The 17,251-nt window shown below is 41.0% G+C and overlaps 1 protein-coding gene across 1 annotated transcript; it reads left to right on the top strand.

The window, feature by feature from the left end:
* Window positions 1-12,482: 12,482 nt before the first annotated feature.
* LOC141760099 (myelin-associated glycoprotein-like) lies at window positions 12,483-15,432 on the top strand. Its single transcript, XM_074622750.1, has 7 exons — window positions 12,483-12,555; window positions 12,758-13,141; window positions 14,115-14,420; window positions 14,515-14,775; window positions 15,041-15,128; window positions 15,234-15,270; window positions 15,379-15,432. Exons 1-7 carry the CDS (start codon window positions 12,483-12,485, stop codon window positions 15,430-15,432), a joined length of 1,203 nt encoding a protein of 400 aa, XP_074478851.1.
* The last annotated feature ends 1,819 nt before the right edge of the window (window positions 15,433-17,251 follow it).

The following is a 17,251-nucleotide window of genomic DNA, read 5'->3' as shown; positions in this document are numbered from 1 at the left end:
TCAACAGCTTCTTGTGATCCTCTTCAAATAACAGTCAAAGGTAAGAGAGTATTGTTTTTTATCAGTCAGTCTATAATGTTATTGTTTAGAATAAAAAGTGAAAGTTGCAACTTTTTAATTTTGGAGGTTTTTCACTTTGCCATGAATTTAAATTCTGATTAAACACTGAGTCTGTTGTTACAGTTTGACATTAAAATGATAAAATGTTGGGATATTAAAGGGACTGTTTGTAACTTTTTAAGTGTATAAATGTACCGGGTCGGGACACATGTGCGCTCTCATATGCGCGCTCGCGTGTGGCCGTTGTACTCTGGTCCTCTGCCTGCTTGCCTTCACTGACACAGCGCGCGCGTTCTCGCGCGCTCACTCCACCTCTAGACATGAACGTGTGCTCACTCCACACTGCAGAAGAGTTAGTTTAGCTCTGAGAATATCTAGTGATACTAGACCTACTGACCGTAGCTTTGGTCTCCAGGGCCGGAGTCTCTGCTGTACTCTGATCCTCTGCCTGCTTGCTTTCACTCACACACTGTGCGCTTTCTCGCTCTTTCGCTCCACCTCACGTGCATGCGTGCACACTACAAACTGCAAAAGAGTTAGTAGCTCTGAGAATATCTAGTGAATGTACAGTGGACGTTTGTGCAGCAATAAATGCTGCAGCTCCTCCAGACCAACAGAGGTTTTCCGTGTCTTGTGAAGTGACGGGGCTCCGCAGAGAGAAACGTTGTCGTCTCCAACCGGGTGCTGGTATCTCCCTGTTCTCTCCGGCTGCGGGCAGAGGCGATAACGTTGCTCGCTGCGGAGCCCTGCTGCCTAAGCCTGCGCTGAGGCAGGAAAAGCCAACACTAGTATCAGCAGTGATTCATGGAGAGACCTTCGTCTGGTCAGCTAACATTACTGCCAAGCAGGTGAAATATAGAGTGACATTGTGGTTTTAGCTGACGTGTGTCACCTCACTGTTTTGAGCGATGCTCGTTCATGTCTATTTAGAGCGAGCAAACACGAGCTCGACGCTGACTTTCGTTGATTTCACGGCCACAGGTGTCGCTGTTAACAAGCATTTCTGAAAGTTACAAATAGACACTTTATGCATTTTCAAAACAAGATTGTCACCTTCTTTGTCAGCTTTCGCAAAAGTGTTCTAATATTTAAATATATTTTTCAGTGTACAATCTGTGTTTGATTTTAACCTCCAGATTCTCCTCTGAGGCCCAGCATTGAGATCTCAGGTGATCTGAAGGAGAATCAGTCTGTCACTATAACCTGCTCAGCTTTCACTCCCTGTCCACACTCCCCTCCTGAACTCACCTGGACTCTCCAACAAGACCCTCACAACAAAATAGAGGAAAACACAGATCGAACCTTCACAACTAAAATCCAGACGACCTTCACTCTGTCAGACGAACATGATGGATTCATCATCACCTGTTCAGCCAGATATCCTGTAAATGAAGGAAAAGACATCAAAACAGCAGAAGAGAGAACGACGCTCAGTGTTTCATGTAAGATAATAAGTGTTTGTTATTAGATCCTGTCAGCACATGATGATTCATGGGATGATTTTAATGAATAAAGTAAATCTCACATTTTCCTCAGATGCTCCCAAAGACACCTCAGTGTCCATCAGTCCATCAGGTTTGGTGTCAGCAGGTAGCCTGGTGAACCTGACCTGCTCCAGCAGAGCTAATCCTCCTGTCAGCCGCTTCACCTGGATCAAGACCAGCAAAGACAGACCCGTCGGTGTATTCGAAGGGAAGTTTCACAGCTTCAAGGTGACCTCTGTGGCAGATAGAGAAGATTATTACTGTTTGGCCACAAATGATCTCGGTAGTCAGACGTCATCAGGGATGAATAATGCAGGTAAATATAGAACTGAACAGAATCTGCTTAATTTAATCTAATCTGCTCTCCTCTGTTTTCTGTTTTTCTCGTTTTCTGTATTGCTTTGTTTGTTTGTTTGTTTGTTTGTTTGTTTGTTTGTTTGAGTACCCTGTAAAACACCTTTTATTGCATTTGTATGAAATGATGCTATAAACCAGTTTATGTTTGAGGTTAACAGAAGGAATTCAGGTTGATGATGTTTTAGAGCCGTAACATTTCCCATTAAGGAGAAGGTGACCATGCTGTCTTGTTACAGATAATCCAGAGTTTGGGGCTGTCGTCTACGTTACACTGAAGATCCTGGGAATCGTAGCGCTCTACAGTACAATCATCATCTTTGAGTGGTGAGACAAACTTTTCTATGTCATTTGCAGCTAAAGACTTATTGGTCTCTTTGAAAAGTTCATTTATTACTTTTATTCCTTCGTTTCCTTTTCTTTCAGGTGGTTTAGATCAAGATGCTGCAACAAACCAGTGAAGGTGAGCAACAGGTACATTATTCTTTCAACAATAAAATGTACTGCAGAGCCCTTAACACCTCTCTCTCTCTCTCTCTCTCTCTCTCTCTCTCTCTCTCTCTCTCTCTCTCTGTGTTGTTTCATGTCCACAGGACGCAGTAGAAGCAGACTATGTCAACAGAGTGATTGAGATCCAAGCATCATGAAGGAGAAGAAGATGATGTCATGTTCACCATAGATGGAATATTTCTCTATTTCTTATTCAGCTAATTCTTAAATATTAAATGGCTTTACTTTGCAGACGATTGGTAAGATGAACAGAGTGCAAACAGGGCATTAGATAACATGAGTATAATATATAGCAGCTTCATCATTAGTTTGTGTAAGATTGTGCTGATTTATGGCATTATTATGGTAGTTATTTTTCATTGCCTCAATTGTTTTTCTTTGCATGTGAATATATAAATGTTTGACTAAAGGACAGTTAAATTCAGGTGATGAGGAAGCAGAAAGTGTTAATTTTGATCAGATATTTTCTCATTTGTGTTTGTATATACATGTGTATGAGACTGCTGAATAAAAAGCCTTTGAAGTGAACAAAGCGTTTTAATCATTGAGGTTCTCTCATCAGCACGGCAATGCAGAGCAGCAGTGATACAGACTGTGCACAAGTCAGCATAAGCTCTGTGCTACATACATGTGTGAAATACACTTTAGAATAAGTTGAGGCATGATGTTGGTATTAATAAATATTCTGCTGATGCCAATGGCATCACGTGATGGACATGGAAGTTGTAGTAACGCCGTTTGGCCGCTACGAAAATGGATTTCAAAGACCAGAGCATTTTGGCAAATTTTTCATGGGCGCCACCCACATAATCAGCTGTGCTGCTCATCCCACAAAGGCATGATCCTTACAAGTTAGACATCATTGTGAAGGTAAATAAACAGGCTTTCAAACGATGTAAAATACAATGACCATTAGCATTGTAACAACAGAGAAATAATCCACCAAACACAAGTTTCCGAACTTTGTTTTTCCAGTTTATATATATACTTTGTTTTTCCAGTTTATATATATACTTTGTTTTTCCAGTTTATATATATACTGGAAAAACAAAGTTCGGAAACTTGTGTTTGGTGGATTATTTCTCTGTTGTTACAATGCTAATGGTCATTGTATTTTACATCGTTGGAAAGCCTGTTTATTTACCTTCGCAATGATGTCCCACTTGTAAGGATCATGCATTTGTGGGATGAGCAGCACAGCTGATTATGTGGGTAGCGCCCAAGAAAAATTTGCCAAAATGCTCCGTCAATGGTAAACAGTGTATTCTCCTGTTGGTGTTGACTCTTGTTTTGAGTTGTTTGGTGGATTGGATGATTGAACTCTCTATCAGTAACAAGGAACAAACAAGACATATTGGCAATTTTACACTTTATTCATTTAATACACCGTCAGGAGCCTCAGTAGCGGTGGAAGATCCATACGCAGCCACAACAGCCTGGCACCTCCTCCTCATGCTGGTCACCAACCTGGTCACACGTTGCTGTGGGATGGCGTTCCATTCCTCAACCACGATTCGTTGCAGGTCAGCCAGCATGGTTGTGTTGGTCACTCTAACACGTACAGCACGCCCAACTTGATCCCACATGTTGAATTGGGTTGAGGTGTGGATTCTTGGCAGGCCGTTCCATTCTCTCTACTCCCGCATTGTAGAGGTAGTCTGTGATGACCCTCGCTCTGTGGGGGCGAGCGTTGTCATCTTGGAGGATGAAGTTAGGTGCCAGATTGTGCAGATATGGGATCGCCACTGGCTGCAGAATCTCATCCCGATATCTCACTGCATTGAGATGGCCTTCAATGATGACAAGCCTTGTTTTGCCAGTGAGGGAGATGCCGCCCCACACCATGACACTGCCCTCACCAAAAGCTGTTACTCCATCGGTGCAACAATCAGCATGGCGTTCTCCGCGTCGTCTCCATACTTTGACCCTGCCGTCCAACTTTCGCAGACAGAACCTGGACTCATCACTGAACATGACATTCCCCCACATGTTCAGGTTCCATTGTCTGTGTTGTCGACACCAGCGCAAACGGGCCTGACGGTGAAGGGCAGTCATTGCAGGCTTCCTTGTAGCCTTATGAGAATACACTGTTTAGAGCATTTTGGCGAATTTTTCTTGGGCGCTACCCACATAATCAGCTGTGCTGCTCATCCCACAAATGCATGATCCTTACAAGTTGGACATCATTGCGAAGGTAAATAAACAGGCTTTCCAACGATGTAAAATACAATGACCATTAGCATTGTAACAACAGAGAAATAATCCACCAAACACAAGTTTCCGAACTTTGTTTTTCCAGTTTATATATATACTGTGTGATTTTTACATTCGGTTTTGGATTATTGCAGAAAATAAGCTCCTTGGCAAACAAATGTTTATGATACTTACATGTTTCGTTCAGCAAGATAATCTGCACAAATAAACACCACTTTTATGAAATAAAAAGCTAACATTAGGCTATAAATAAACTACACCACGGTCGCATGAGCGCGAGTATAAACAACGAGGCTGTAATAACGGATGTGTCGGCATGATGACGTTTAGTAGTCTTGGTAGTCTCCAAGAACTACAGGAGAAGATAATATTGACAAAAACAAGAGGGACCAGCATCATAACTGTTTGGCCCCTAATAAGGCATACAGGCTTGCTGTGAGTCATGTGATAAAAATAATCTTTGAGAATAAATATGTAATTTGCATCCTGATGAGATCAAGTTTTCTAAAAAGATGACTTCCTCACTCACAGGATGCGAGCAGGAGGAGTGAAGACTTCTTCTTTTTCTGCAGTATTTCAGTCATTTCATATTTGCTTTTATATCACAACGGCTTAGCAGGGAAGTCGGGTAGCTACTGGGTCTGTTGCAGTTCTGCTGACATTCACAAATTGTCTGATTTTAAAACTAATTGTTTCTTCGTTTTAGCTGCCGGCTCCTTTGGTAAGGTAACATGTTGCTGCTTTTATGTTTAACTCAGAGAGTTTTATTTTGTTTGGCTACTTTTCATGAACTCTACTTTTACTTGTTGGGTTTTGTTTTAGCAGAAACATCATAAACTCACACTGGATCATTTTATATTTAAACTGTTTTTAACTCTGCAGAGATTATTGATCACTATTATAACACAGTAACATCTGGTTGTACACGGAGAGTTCCTGGTTTGAATGTATTAATTTGAGGTGGCTTTAAAAGAACATGAATGCTTCGTTTAAAAGATGTTTTATGAAAAGTAACTTTTTGCCAAATCCAGGTGATGAGTGTCATTTCAGTCCAGTCTGTGAAAATGGTGACAGCCATCGTGTTACTGAGCGTCTTCTTAGTTTCAGGTGAGCTGTTTGTTCAGTCACTTTTATTTGGAGACGTTACTTTTTTCAACTGTTCATGCTTTGTCTGCAAAGTCAAATGTTTCATACTGACATTGTTAAAAGGGCCAAATGTGTTGCTGCTGAATTACAGTTTGTGCATCATGAACTTTCTCTTCATGCAGATTTTGCTCCACAATTTGTTCATCACGAGTCTGTTTCACAGGTGCTTTGGCTGATTGTCAGAATTTAGCCCTGTTCATTACTGCACCAAAGAAGATGGAAGCACTGAGTGGATCTTGTCTGCAAATCTCATGTCACTTTACCGTTAAACCAGAAGAGGCATTCAACAGCGCAAAACCAACCTTCGGAGTGTGGATTAAAAGTGACAAAGCTTTTGCCCAAAATCCACATAATGTGATTTTCAACAGTAGCAGGATGGATAATATCTATCCAATGAGTCTTACTGGAGACCTGAGTCAGAATAACTGCACCACTTTTTTTTCCATTGTAATCACAAGTTACACAGACTGGTACTACTTCAGAATTGAGAACAGACCATTCGTGTCAACAGCTTCTTGTGATCCTCTTCAAATAACAGTCAAAGGTAAGAGAGTATTGTTTTTTATCAGTCAGTCTATAATGTTATTGTTTAGAATAAAAAGTGAAAGTTGCAACTTTTTAATTTTGGAGGTTTTTCACTTTGCCATGAATTTAAATTCTGATTAAATACTGATTCTGTTGTTACAGTTTGACATTAAAATGATAAAATGTTGGGATATTAAAGGGACTGTTTGTAACTTTTTAAGTGTATAAATGTACCGGGTCGGGACACATGTGCGCTCTCATATGCGCGCTCGCGTGTGGCCGTTGTACTCTGGTCCTCTGCCTGCTTGCCTTCACTGACACAGCGCGCGCGTTCTCGTGTGCTCACTCCACCTCTAGACGTGAACGCGTGCTCACTCCACACTGCAGAAGAGTTAGTTTAGCTCTGAGAATATCTAGTGATACTAGACCTACTGACCGTAGCTTTGGTCTCCAGGGCCGGAGTCTCTGCTGTACTCTGATCCTCTGCCTGCTTGCTTTCACTCACACACTGCGCGCGTTCTCGTTCTTTCGCTCCACCTCACGTGCATGCGTGCACACTACAAACTGCAAAAGAGTTAGTAGCTCTGAGAATATCTAGTGAATGTACAGTGGACGTTTGTGCAGCAATAAATGCTGCAGCTCCTCCAGACCAACCGAGGTTTCCCGTGTCTTGTGAAGTGACGGGGCTCCGCAGAGAGAAACGTTGTCGTCTCCAACCTGGTGCTGGTATCTCCCTGTTCTCTCCGGCTGCGGGCAGAGGCGATAACGTTGCTCGCTGCGGAGCCCTGCTGCCTAAGCCTGCGCTGAGGCAGGAAAAGCCAACACTAGGATCAGCATTGATTCATGGAGAGACCTTCGTCTGGTCAGCTAACATTACTGCCAAGCAGCTGAAATATAGAGTGATATTGTGGTTTTAGCTGACGTGTGTCGCCTCACTGTTTTGAGCGATGCTCGTTCATGTCTATTTAGAGCAAGCAAACACGAGCTCGACGCTGACTTTCGTTGATTTCACGGCCACAGGTGTCGCTGTTAACAAGCATTTCTGAAAGTTACAAATAGACACTTTATGCATTTTCAAAACAAGATTGTCACCTTCTTTGTCAGCTTTCGCAAAAGTGTTCTAATATTTAAATATATTTTTCAGTGTACAATCTGTGTTTGATTTTAACCTCCAGATTCTCCTCCGAGGCCCAGCATTGAGATCTCAGGTGATCTGAAGGAGAAGGAGTCGGTCACTATAACCTGCTCAGCTTTCACTTCCTGTCCACACTCCCCTCCTGAACTCACCTGGACTCTCCAACAAGACCCTCACAACAAAATAGAGGAAAACACAGATCGAACCTTCACAACTAAAATCCAGACGACCTTCACTCTGTCAGACGAACATGATGGATTCAACATCACCTGTTCAGCCAGATATCCTGTAAATGAAGGAAAAGACATCAAAACAGCAGAGAAGAGAACGACGCTCAGTGTTTCATGTAAGATAATAAGTGTTTGTTATTAGATCCTGTCAGCACATGATGATTCATGGGATGATTTTAATGAATAAAGTGAATCTCACATTTTCCTCAGATGCTCCCAAAGACACCTCAGTGTCCATCAGTCCATCAGGTTTGGTGTCAGCAGGTAGCCTGGTGAACCTGACCTGCTCCAGCAGAGCCAATCCTCCTGTCAGCCGCTTCACCTGGATCAAGACCAGCAAAGACAGACCCGTCGGTGTATTCGAAGGGAAGTTTCACAGCTTCAAGGTGACCTCTGTGGCAGATAGAGAAGATTATTACTGTTTGGCCACAAATGATCTCGGTAGTCAGACGTCATCAGGGATGAATAATGCAGGTAAATATAGAATTGAACAGAATCTGCTTAATTTAATCTAATCTGCTCTCCTCTGTTTTCTGTTTTTCTCATTTTCTGTATTGCTTTGTTTGTTTGTTTGTTTGTTTGTTTGTTTGTTTGTTTGTTTGAGTACCCTGTAAAACACCTTTTATTGCATTTGCAAATGATGCTATAAACCAGTTTATGTTTGAGTTTAACAGAAGGAATTCAGGTTGATGATGTTTTAGAGCCGTAACATTTCCCATTAAGGAGAAGGTGACCATGCTGTCTTGTAACAGATAATCCAGAGTTTGGGGCTGTCGTCTACGTTACACTGAAGATCCTGGGAATCGTAGCGCTCTACAGTACAATCATCATCTTTGAGTGGTGAGACAAACTTTTCTATGTCATTTGCAGCTAAAGACTTATTGGTCTCTTTGAAAAGTTCATTTATTACTTTTATTCCTTCGTTTCCTTTTCTTTCAGGTGGTTTAGATCAAGATGCTGCAACAAACCAGTGAAGGTGAGCAACAGGTACATTATTCTTTCATCAATAAAATGTGCTGGAGAGCACTTAACCCTCTCTCTCTCTCTCTCTCTCTCTCTCTCTCTCTCTCTCTCTCTCTCTCTCTCTCTCTCCTCCCTCTCTCTCTCTCTCTCTCTCTCTCTCTCTCTCTCTCTCTCTCTCTCTCTCTCTCTCTCTCTCTCTCTCTCTCTCTCTCTCTCTCTCTCTCTCTGTTGTTTCATGTCCACAGGACACAGTAGAAGCAGACTATGTCAACAGAGTGATTGAGATCCAAGCATCATGAAGGAGAAGAAGATGATGTCATGTTCACCATAAATGGAATATTTCTCTATTTCTCATTCAGCTAATTCTTAAATATTAAATGGCTTTACTTTGCAGACGATTGGTAAGATGAACAAAGTGCAAACAGGGCATTAGATAACATGAATATAATACATAGCAGCTTCATCATTAGTTTGTGTAAGATTGTGCTGATTTATGGCATTCTTATGGTAATTATTTTTCATTGCCTCAACAGGGTTTCTTTGCATGTGAATATATATATGTTTGACAGAAGGACAGTTAAATTCAGGTGATGAGGAAGCAGAAAGTGTTAATTTTTATCAGGTATTTTCTCATTTGTTTTTGTATATACATGTGTATGAGACTGCTGAATTAAAAGCATTTGAAGTGAACAAAGCGTTTTCATCATTGAGGTTCTCTCATCAGCACGGCAATGCAGAGCAGCAGTGATACAGACTGTGCACAAGTCAGCATAAACTCTGTGCTACCTACATGTGTGAAATACACTTTACAATCAGTTGAGGCATGATGTTGGTATTAATAAATCCTCTTTTCAGTTCTACAAGGAAACATAGACACCTCACAGCCAAAGAGAAGTGGTGGAATGTAAACTGGTGAAGTCATGAACAGAGCGCTGAGAAAAAGCTGAGAACTGAGTAAAATGGGGAAGTTGGTTGGCTGGGTTTTATCGACAAGTCCTTCTGCAGGATCGTCATAGCGACATCAGTCTTCACAATTTATATTAATTATTTATGTAATTAATTAATTCATGTTTATTTTTGATTTATGACCAGAACAACTTGACACACAATGATATATACCACTTCTATGTGACATCTACTGTTGGCCTGCTATCTCCCCCTAAAGACCCCCTGTACGCCCCTAAAAAAGACAAAAACGGGTCTATTGTGGGTCTCAGAGGGTTAATACTATTATGTTTAATAATAGTGTCTTTGGTGATGGTACGGTAAATACTTACTTTTATGTCATATGCTTGAAATGTATTAAATCCCTTACTGCTTCACTGTAAATGAGTTGAATTACACAACACAACTTTTTGGTAGGAAAGCCACAGGCTGATATTCTCATAGTTTCAGTGAATATATCGTAGGTCAATACCACCATCTGCTGGAGAAAAGGACAACTCTCCTATGAGTACCACTGGTGCCTAACACTGTGGTGTCTGAACATCAGATTAAGACCCTGGTCTTCCTTTGAAAAGAAAATGTGTCTATCTGTGGAATTATGTATTAAATAATATAAACCAGAGGCTGGATTATCAACCAAACCTCTGATAACCCAGAAGGTCTAACAAACCCGGTCTAGTCCTGTGTGAGAGTTGTTTGGTAAGTAGTGCTCATTCAGCTCTGTGAACTGTGTTTAGGATTAGGCAACAAAACCACTTACTTTAGAAAAAAACAACATGATTGGTCTCAAAATTACCACGTTTTTACAGTGCAAAGTGAAGCGTAAAGCACGGGACACAAACAGCGGTGTACTGGATGAAAGCCCTGTGTTTGTTGGACCCATCCACCTCCCCTCCTGCCCGTCCTGTGTGTCTCTTTTGCTTTTTAAATTACGTCAACACAGCAATTTCCCTGTGCGTTAACTGTTGCCACGGATGGGTTTACATTGTAGTTAATGGAAAACCCATGGTTGTATAAAGAGAACTAGATACAGCGTTGGAAGCGGACTCCCGTTATTCCTATGAGAGATGCTCAGTGGCTCATCCAGCGATCTTCCACATCCATTGGGCTCATAGAGCAGGCGCAATAGTGTTTCCTTTAACTCCGCCGCTGAGCCCGCGGTCCGGACCTCGGTCTAGGTCTCATTCACATGAATGGAGGAAGGGAAATAACTCTGGATTCAGCTATTAGGGCATTTTACAACTTTGGGACCTAATGAATTAAATAAGGGGTGGCGCGGCAAGTTTTTATGTTCTCCCCGTGTTAGCGTGGGTTTTCTCCGGGCTCTGCGGCCTCCTCCCACAGTAGAAAGACTAGCAGGTTGGGTTCATTGTTGACTCTAAATTGCCCGTATGTGTTGAATGTGAGCATGAATGGTTGTCTGTCTCTATGTGTTAGTCTGACGACCTGTCCAGGTTGTACCCCGCCTTCGCCCAATGTCAGCTGGGATCGGCTCCAGCCCCCCCGCGACCCTGAATAGGATAAGAGGTTACCGACAATGGCTGGATGGATGATTATAAGTGTTTGTACTGGGGGAAGTTGATTTAACTAAAAAAAAAAATGTATGAATGTCTGATTTACAAACGTCTCTTTCCCAATGTAAGTCTATGGGAAAAAGTATTTTTGGGCTCAATGGCATCACGTGACAGACATGGAAGTTGTAGTACCGCCGTTTGGCCGCTACGAAAATGGATTTCAAAGACCAGAGCATTTTGGCAAATTTTTCATGGGCGCCACCCACATAATCAGCTGTGCTGCTCATCCCACAAATGCATGATCCTTACAAGTTGGACATCATTGTGAAGGTAAATAAACAGGCTTTCAAACGATGTAAAATACAATGACCATTAGCATTGTAACAACAGAGAAATAATCCACCAAACACAAGTTTCCGAACTTTGTTTTTCCAGTTTATATATATATTTATATATATATATATATACTGTGTGATTTTTACATTGGGTTTTGGATTATTGCAGAAAATAAGCTCCTTGGCAAACAAATGTTTATGATACTTATGTTTTGTTCAGCAAGATAATCTTCACAAATGAACACCACTTTTATGAAGTAAAAAGTTAACATTAGGCTATAAATAAACTACACCACGGTCGCATGAGCGCGAGTATAAACAATGAGGCTGTAATAACGGATGTGTCGGCATGATGACGTTTAGTAGTCTTGGTAGTCTCCAAGAACTACAGGAGAAGATAATATTGATAAAAACAAGAGGGACCAGCAGCATAACTGTTCGGCCCCTAATAAGGCATACAGGCTTGCTGTGAGTCATGTGATAAAAAATTAATCTTTGAGAATAAAAAAGTAATTTGCATCCTGATAAGATCAAGTTGTCTGAAAAGATGACTTCCTCATTCACAGGATGTGAGCAGGAGGAATGAAGACTTCTTCTTTTTCTGCAGTATTTCAGTCATTTCATATTTGCTTTTATATCACAACGGCTTAGCAGGGAAGTCGGGTAGCTACTGGGTCTGTTGCAGTTCTGCTGACATTCACAAATTGTCTGATTTTAAAACTAATTGTTTCTTCGTTTTAGCTGCCAGCTCCTTTGGTAAGGTAACATGTTACTGCTTTTATGTTTAACTCAGAGGTTTCTTTAATTTTGCTGCTTTTCATGAACTCTACTTTTATTTGTTGGGTTTTGTTTTAGCAGAAACATCATCAACTCACACTGGATCATTTTATATTTAAACTGTTTTTAACTCTGCAGAGATTATTAATCACTATTATAACACAGTAATATCTGATTGTACATGGAGAGTTCCTGGTTTGAATGTATTAATTTGAGGTGGCTTTAAAAGAACATGAATGCTTCGTTAGAAAGATGTTTTATGAAAAGTAACTTTTTGCCAAATCCAGGTGATGAGTGTCATTTCAGTCCAGTCTGTGAAAATGGTGACAGCCATCGTGTTGCTGAGCGTCTTCTTTGTTTCAGGTGAGCTGTTTGTTCATTCACTTTTATTTGGAGACGTTACTTTTTCCAACTGTTCATGCTCTGTCTGCAGCGAAATGTTTCATACTGACATTGTTAAAAAAAGACCAAACATGTTGCTGCTGAATTACAGTTTGTGCATCATGAACTTTCTCTTCATGCAGATTTTGCTTCACAATTTGTTCATCACGAGTCTGTTTCACAGGTGCTTTGGCTTTTTGTCCTGAAAGAACAGCCCTATTCATTACTGCACCAAATAAGATGGAAGCACTGAGTGGATCTTGCCTGCAAATCCCATGTAACTTTACAGTTAAATCTGGAGAGAAATTCAACAGCACAAGACCAACCTTCGGAGTGTGGCTGAAAAGTAGCAAATATTTTTCCAAATATGCACAAAATGTGATTTTCAGCAGTAGCAGGATGGATAATCTCTATCCAATGAGTGTTACTGGAGACCTGAGTCAGAAAAACTGCACCACTTTATTTTCCAGTTTAATCACAAGTTACACAGACTGGTACTTCTTCAGAATTGAGAACGGACCATTCAGGTCAATAGCTTCTTGTGATCCTCTTCGAATAACAGTCAAAGGTAAGAGAGTTTTTTTTTTATCAGTCAGTCTATAATGTTATTGTTTAGAATAAAAAGTGAAAGTTGCAACTTTTTAATTTTGGAGGTTTTTCACTTTGCCATGAATTTAAATTCTGATTAAACACTGATTCTATTGTTACAGTTTGACATTAAAATGATCAAATTTGGGGATATTAAAGGGACTGTTTGTAACTTTTTAAGTGTATAAATGTACCGGGTCGGGACACATGCGCGCTCTCATATGCGCGCTCACGTGTGGCCGTTGTACTCTGGTCCTCTACCTGCTTGCCTTCACTGACACAGCGCGCGCGTTCTCGTGTGCTCACTCCACCTCTGGACGAGAACGCGCGCTCACTACACACTGCAAAAGAGTTAGTAGCTCTGAGAATATCTAGTGAATGTACAGTGGACGTTTGTGCAGCAATAAATGCTGCAGCTCCTCCAGACCAACAGAAGTTTCCCGTGTCTTGTGAAGTGACGGGGCTCCGCAGAGAGAAACGTTGTCGTCTCCAACCGGGTGCTGGTATCTCCCTGTTCTCTCCGGCTGCGGGCAGAGGCAATAACGTTGCTCGCTGCGGAGCCATGCTGCCTAAGCCTGCGCTGAGCAGGAAAAGCCAACACTAGGATCAGCATTGATTCATGGAGAGACCTTCGTCTGGTCAGCTAACATTACTGCCAAGCAGGTGAAATATAGAGTGATATTGTGGTTTTAGCTGACGTGTGTCGCCTCACTGTTTTGAGCGATGCTCGTTCATGTCTATTTAGAGCGAGCACAAGCACGAGCTCGACGCTGACTTTCGTTGATTTTACGGCCACAGGTGTCGCTGTTAACAAGCATTTCTGAAAGTTACAAATAGACACTTTATGCATTTTCAAAACAAGATTGTCACCTTCTTTGTCAGCTTTCGCAAAAGTGTTCTAATATTTAAATATATTTTTCAGTGTACAATCTGTGTTTGATTTTAACCTCCAGATTCTCCTCCGAGGCCCAGCATTGAGATCTCAGGTGATCTGAAGGAGAAGCAGTCTGTCACTATAACCTGCTCAGCTTTCACTCCCTGTCCACACTCCCCTCCTGAACTCACCTGGACTCTCCAACAAGACCCTCACAACAAAATAGAGGAAAACACAGATCGAACCTTCACAACTAAAATCCAGACGACCTTCACTCTGTCAGACGAACATGATGGATTCAACATCACCTGTTCAGCCAGATATCCTGTAAATGAAGGAAAAGACGTCAAGACAGCAGAGGAGAGAACGACGCTCAGTGTTTCATGTAAGATAATAAGTGTTTGTTATTAGATCCTGTCAGCACATGATGATTCATGGGATGATTTTAATGAATAAAGTGAATCTCACATTTTCCTCAGATGCTCCCAAAGACACCTCAGTGTCCATCAGTCCATCAGGTTTGGTGTCAGCAGGTAGCCTGGTGAACCTGACCTGCTCCAGCAGAGCCAATCCTCCCGTCAGCTTCACCTGGTTCAAGACCAGCAAAGACGGACCTGTCAGTGTATCTGAAGGAGACTTTTACAGCTTCAAGGTGACCTCTGTGGCAGATATAGAAGATTATTACTGTGTGGCCACAAATGATCTCGGTAGTCAGACGTCATCACGGATGAATAATGCAGGTAAATGTAGAACTGAACTGAATCTTTTTAATTTAATCTAATCTGCTCTCCTCTCTTTTCCGTTTTTCTCGTTTTCTGTATTGCTTTGTTTGTTTGTTTGTTTGTTTGTTTGAGTACCCTGTAAAACACCTTTTATTGCATTTGCATGAAATGATGCTATAAACCAGTTTATGTTTGAGTTTAACAGAAGGAATTCAGGTTGATGATGTTTTAGAGCCGTAACATTTCCCATTAAGGAGAAGGTGACCATGCTGTCTTGTTACAGATAATCCAGAGTTTGGGGCTGTCGTCTACGTTACACTGAAGATCCTGGGAATCGTAGCGCTCTACAGTACAATCATCATCTTTGAGTGGTGAGACAAACTTTTCTATGATATGGTCATTTGCAGCTAAAGACTTGTTGGTCTCTTTGAAAAGTTCATTTATTACTTTTATTCCTTCGTTTCCTTTTCTTTCAGGTGGTTTAGATCAAGATGCTGCAACAAACCAGTGAAGGTGAGCAACAGGTACATTATTATTTCAACAATGAAATGTACTGCAGATCCCTTAACACCTCTCTCTCTCTCTCTCTCTCTCTCTCTCTCTGTTGTTTCATGTCCACAGGACGCAGTAGAAGCAGACTATGTCAACAGAGTGATTGAGATCCAAGCATCATGAACGAAAAGAAGATGATGTCATGTTCACCATGAATGGAATATTTCTCTATTTCTTATTCAGCTTATTGTTAAATATTAAATGGCTTTACTTTGCAGAAGATTGGAAAGATGAACAGAGTGCAAACAGGGCATTAGATAACATGAATATAATATATAGCAGCTTCATCATTAGTTTGTGTAAGATTGTGCTGATTTATGGCATTATTATGGTAGTTATTTTTCATTGCCTCAACGGGGTTTCTTTGCATGTGAATATATATATATGTTTGACAAAAGGACAGTTAAATTCAGGTGATGAGGAAGCAGAAAGTGTTCATTTTGATCAGGTATTTTCTCATTTGTGCTTGTATATACATGTGTATGAGATTGCTGAATTAAAAGCATTTGAAGTGAACAAAGCGTTTTAATCATTGAGGTTCTCTCATCAGCACGGCAATGCAGAGCAGCAGTGATACAGACTGTGCACAAGTCAGCATAAACTCTGTGCTACCTACATGTGTGAAACACACTTTAGAATAAGTTGAGGCATGATGTTGGTTTAATAAACACCTCACAGCCAAAGAGAAGTGGTGGGATGTAAACTGATGAAGTCATGAACAGAGCGCTGAGAAAAAGCTGAGAACTGAGTAAAAAGGGGAAGTTGGTTGGCTGGGTTTTATCGACAAGTCCTTCTGCAGGATCGTCATAGCGACAAAACGTCTTCATCAGTCCAGAATTGTGTTAATTATTCACTTATTGACTATTTACTCTTTGACGTGGAACACTTTCTGAGGAACTTGACTTGTCGTTTGCTCCTCTGGATTTAAGCTGAGTGTAGGCCTGCAGGATACGAATAAAATCTGAGATGTGCGATAACACTGTTCAGTATTGTGATGACAATATGTAATAAATAAACAAATATTGAAGTGTGCATATTAGCTCTACATTTCCCACGTCAGCCTGGTAGATGGAGGAGTGGCTGCTTTGTCTCAGCCAGCTGCTTAGTTTACAACCATTTTAAGATACGTGGCAAACTAAGCTAAACAGTTAGACTACATATAGACTGCTTTTGTTTTAGTTTGTGTAGCTGAGGGTTACGTGGCAGCTATACTTTATGAAGGTAATAAAATAATAGCACGGAGGCTCTGTATAGTCTGCAACAAGACGGCAACAACTTCTTTAACCTTGTCAACAACAGCACTTCACCACTTCTGTATTTGCTAACATTACTGAGAAGTTGCATGTTTAAAAATAAGAAACTCAGCATGAGTACATCTAGATCTTTATCTAAACTAACTGGACAGAGTTGACAGTGAACGACACGCAGATCTACATTATAAATCTCTGTCGGCTAACAGTCAAGGTTATAGCAATAACACACAAAAAGTTCGGAAACTTGTTTTTGGTAGATTATTTCTCTGTTGTTACAATGCTAATTGGCATTGTATTTTACATCGTTGGAAAGCCTGTTTATTTACCTTCACAATGATGTCCAACTTGTAATGATCATGCATTTGTGGGATGAGCAGCACAGCTGATTATGTAGGTAGTGCCCACGAAAGATTTGCCAAAATGCTCTGCCAATGGTAAACAGTGTATTCTCCTGTTGGTGTTGACTCTTGTTTTGAGATGTTTGGTGGATTGGATGATTGAACTCTCTATCAGTAACAAGGAACAAACAAGACATATTGGCAATTTTACACTTTATTCATTTAATACAATATGTCAGGAGCCTCAGTAGCGGTGGAAGATCCATACGCAGCCACAACAGCCTGGCACCTCCTCCTCATACTGGTCACCAACCTGGTCACACGTTGCTGTGGGATGGCGTTCCCACATGG

Source organism: Sebastes fasciatus, chromosome 21, assembly GCF_043250625.1.
Source record: "Sebastes fasciatus isolate fSebFas1 chromosome 21, fSebFas1.pri, whole genome shotgun sequence".
Lineage (NCBI taxonomy): Eukaryota > Metazoa > Chordata > Actinopteri > Perciformes > Sebastidae > Sebastes > Sebastes fasciatus.
This window is presented reverse-complemented; position numbering and strand designations above follow the sequence as displayed.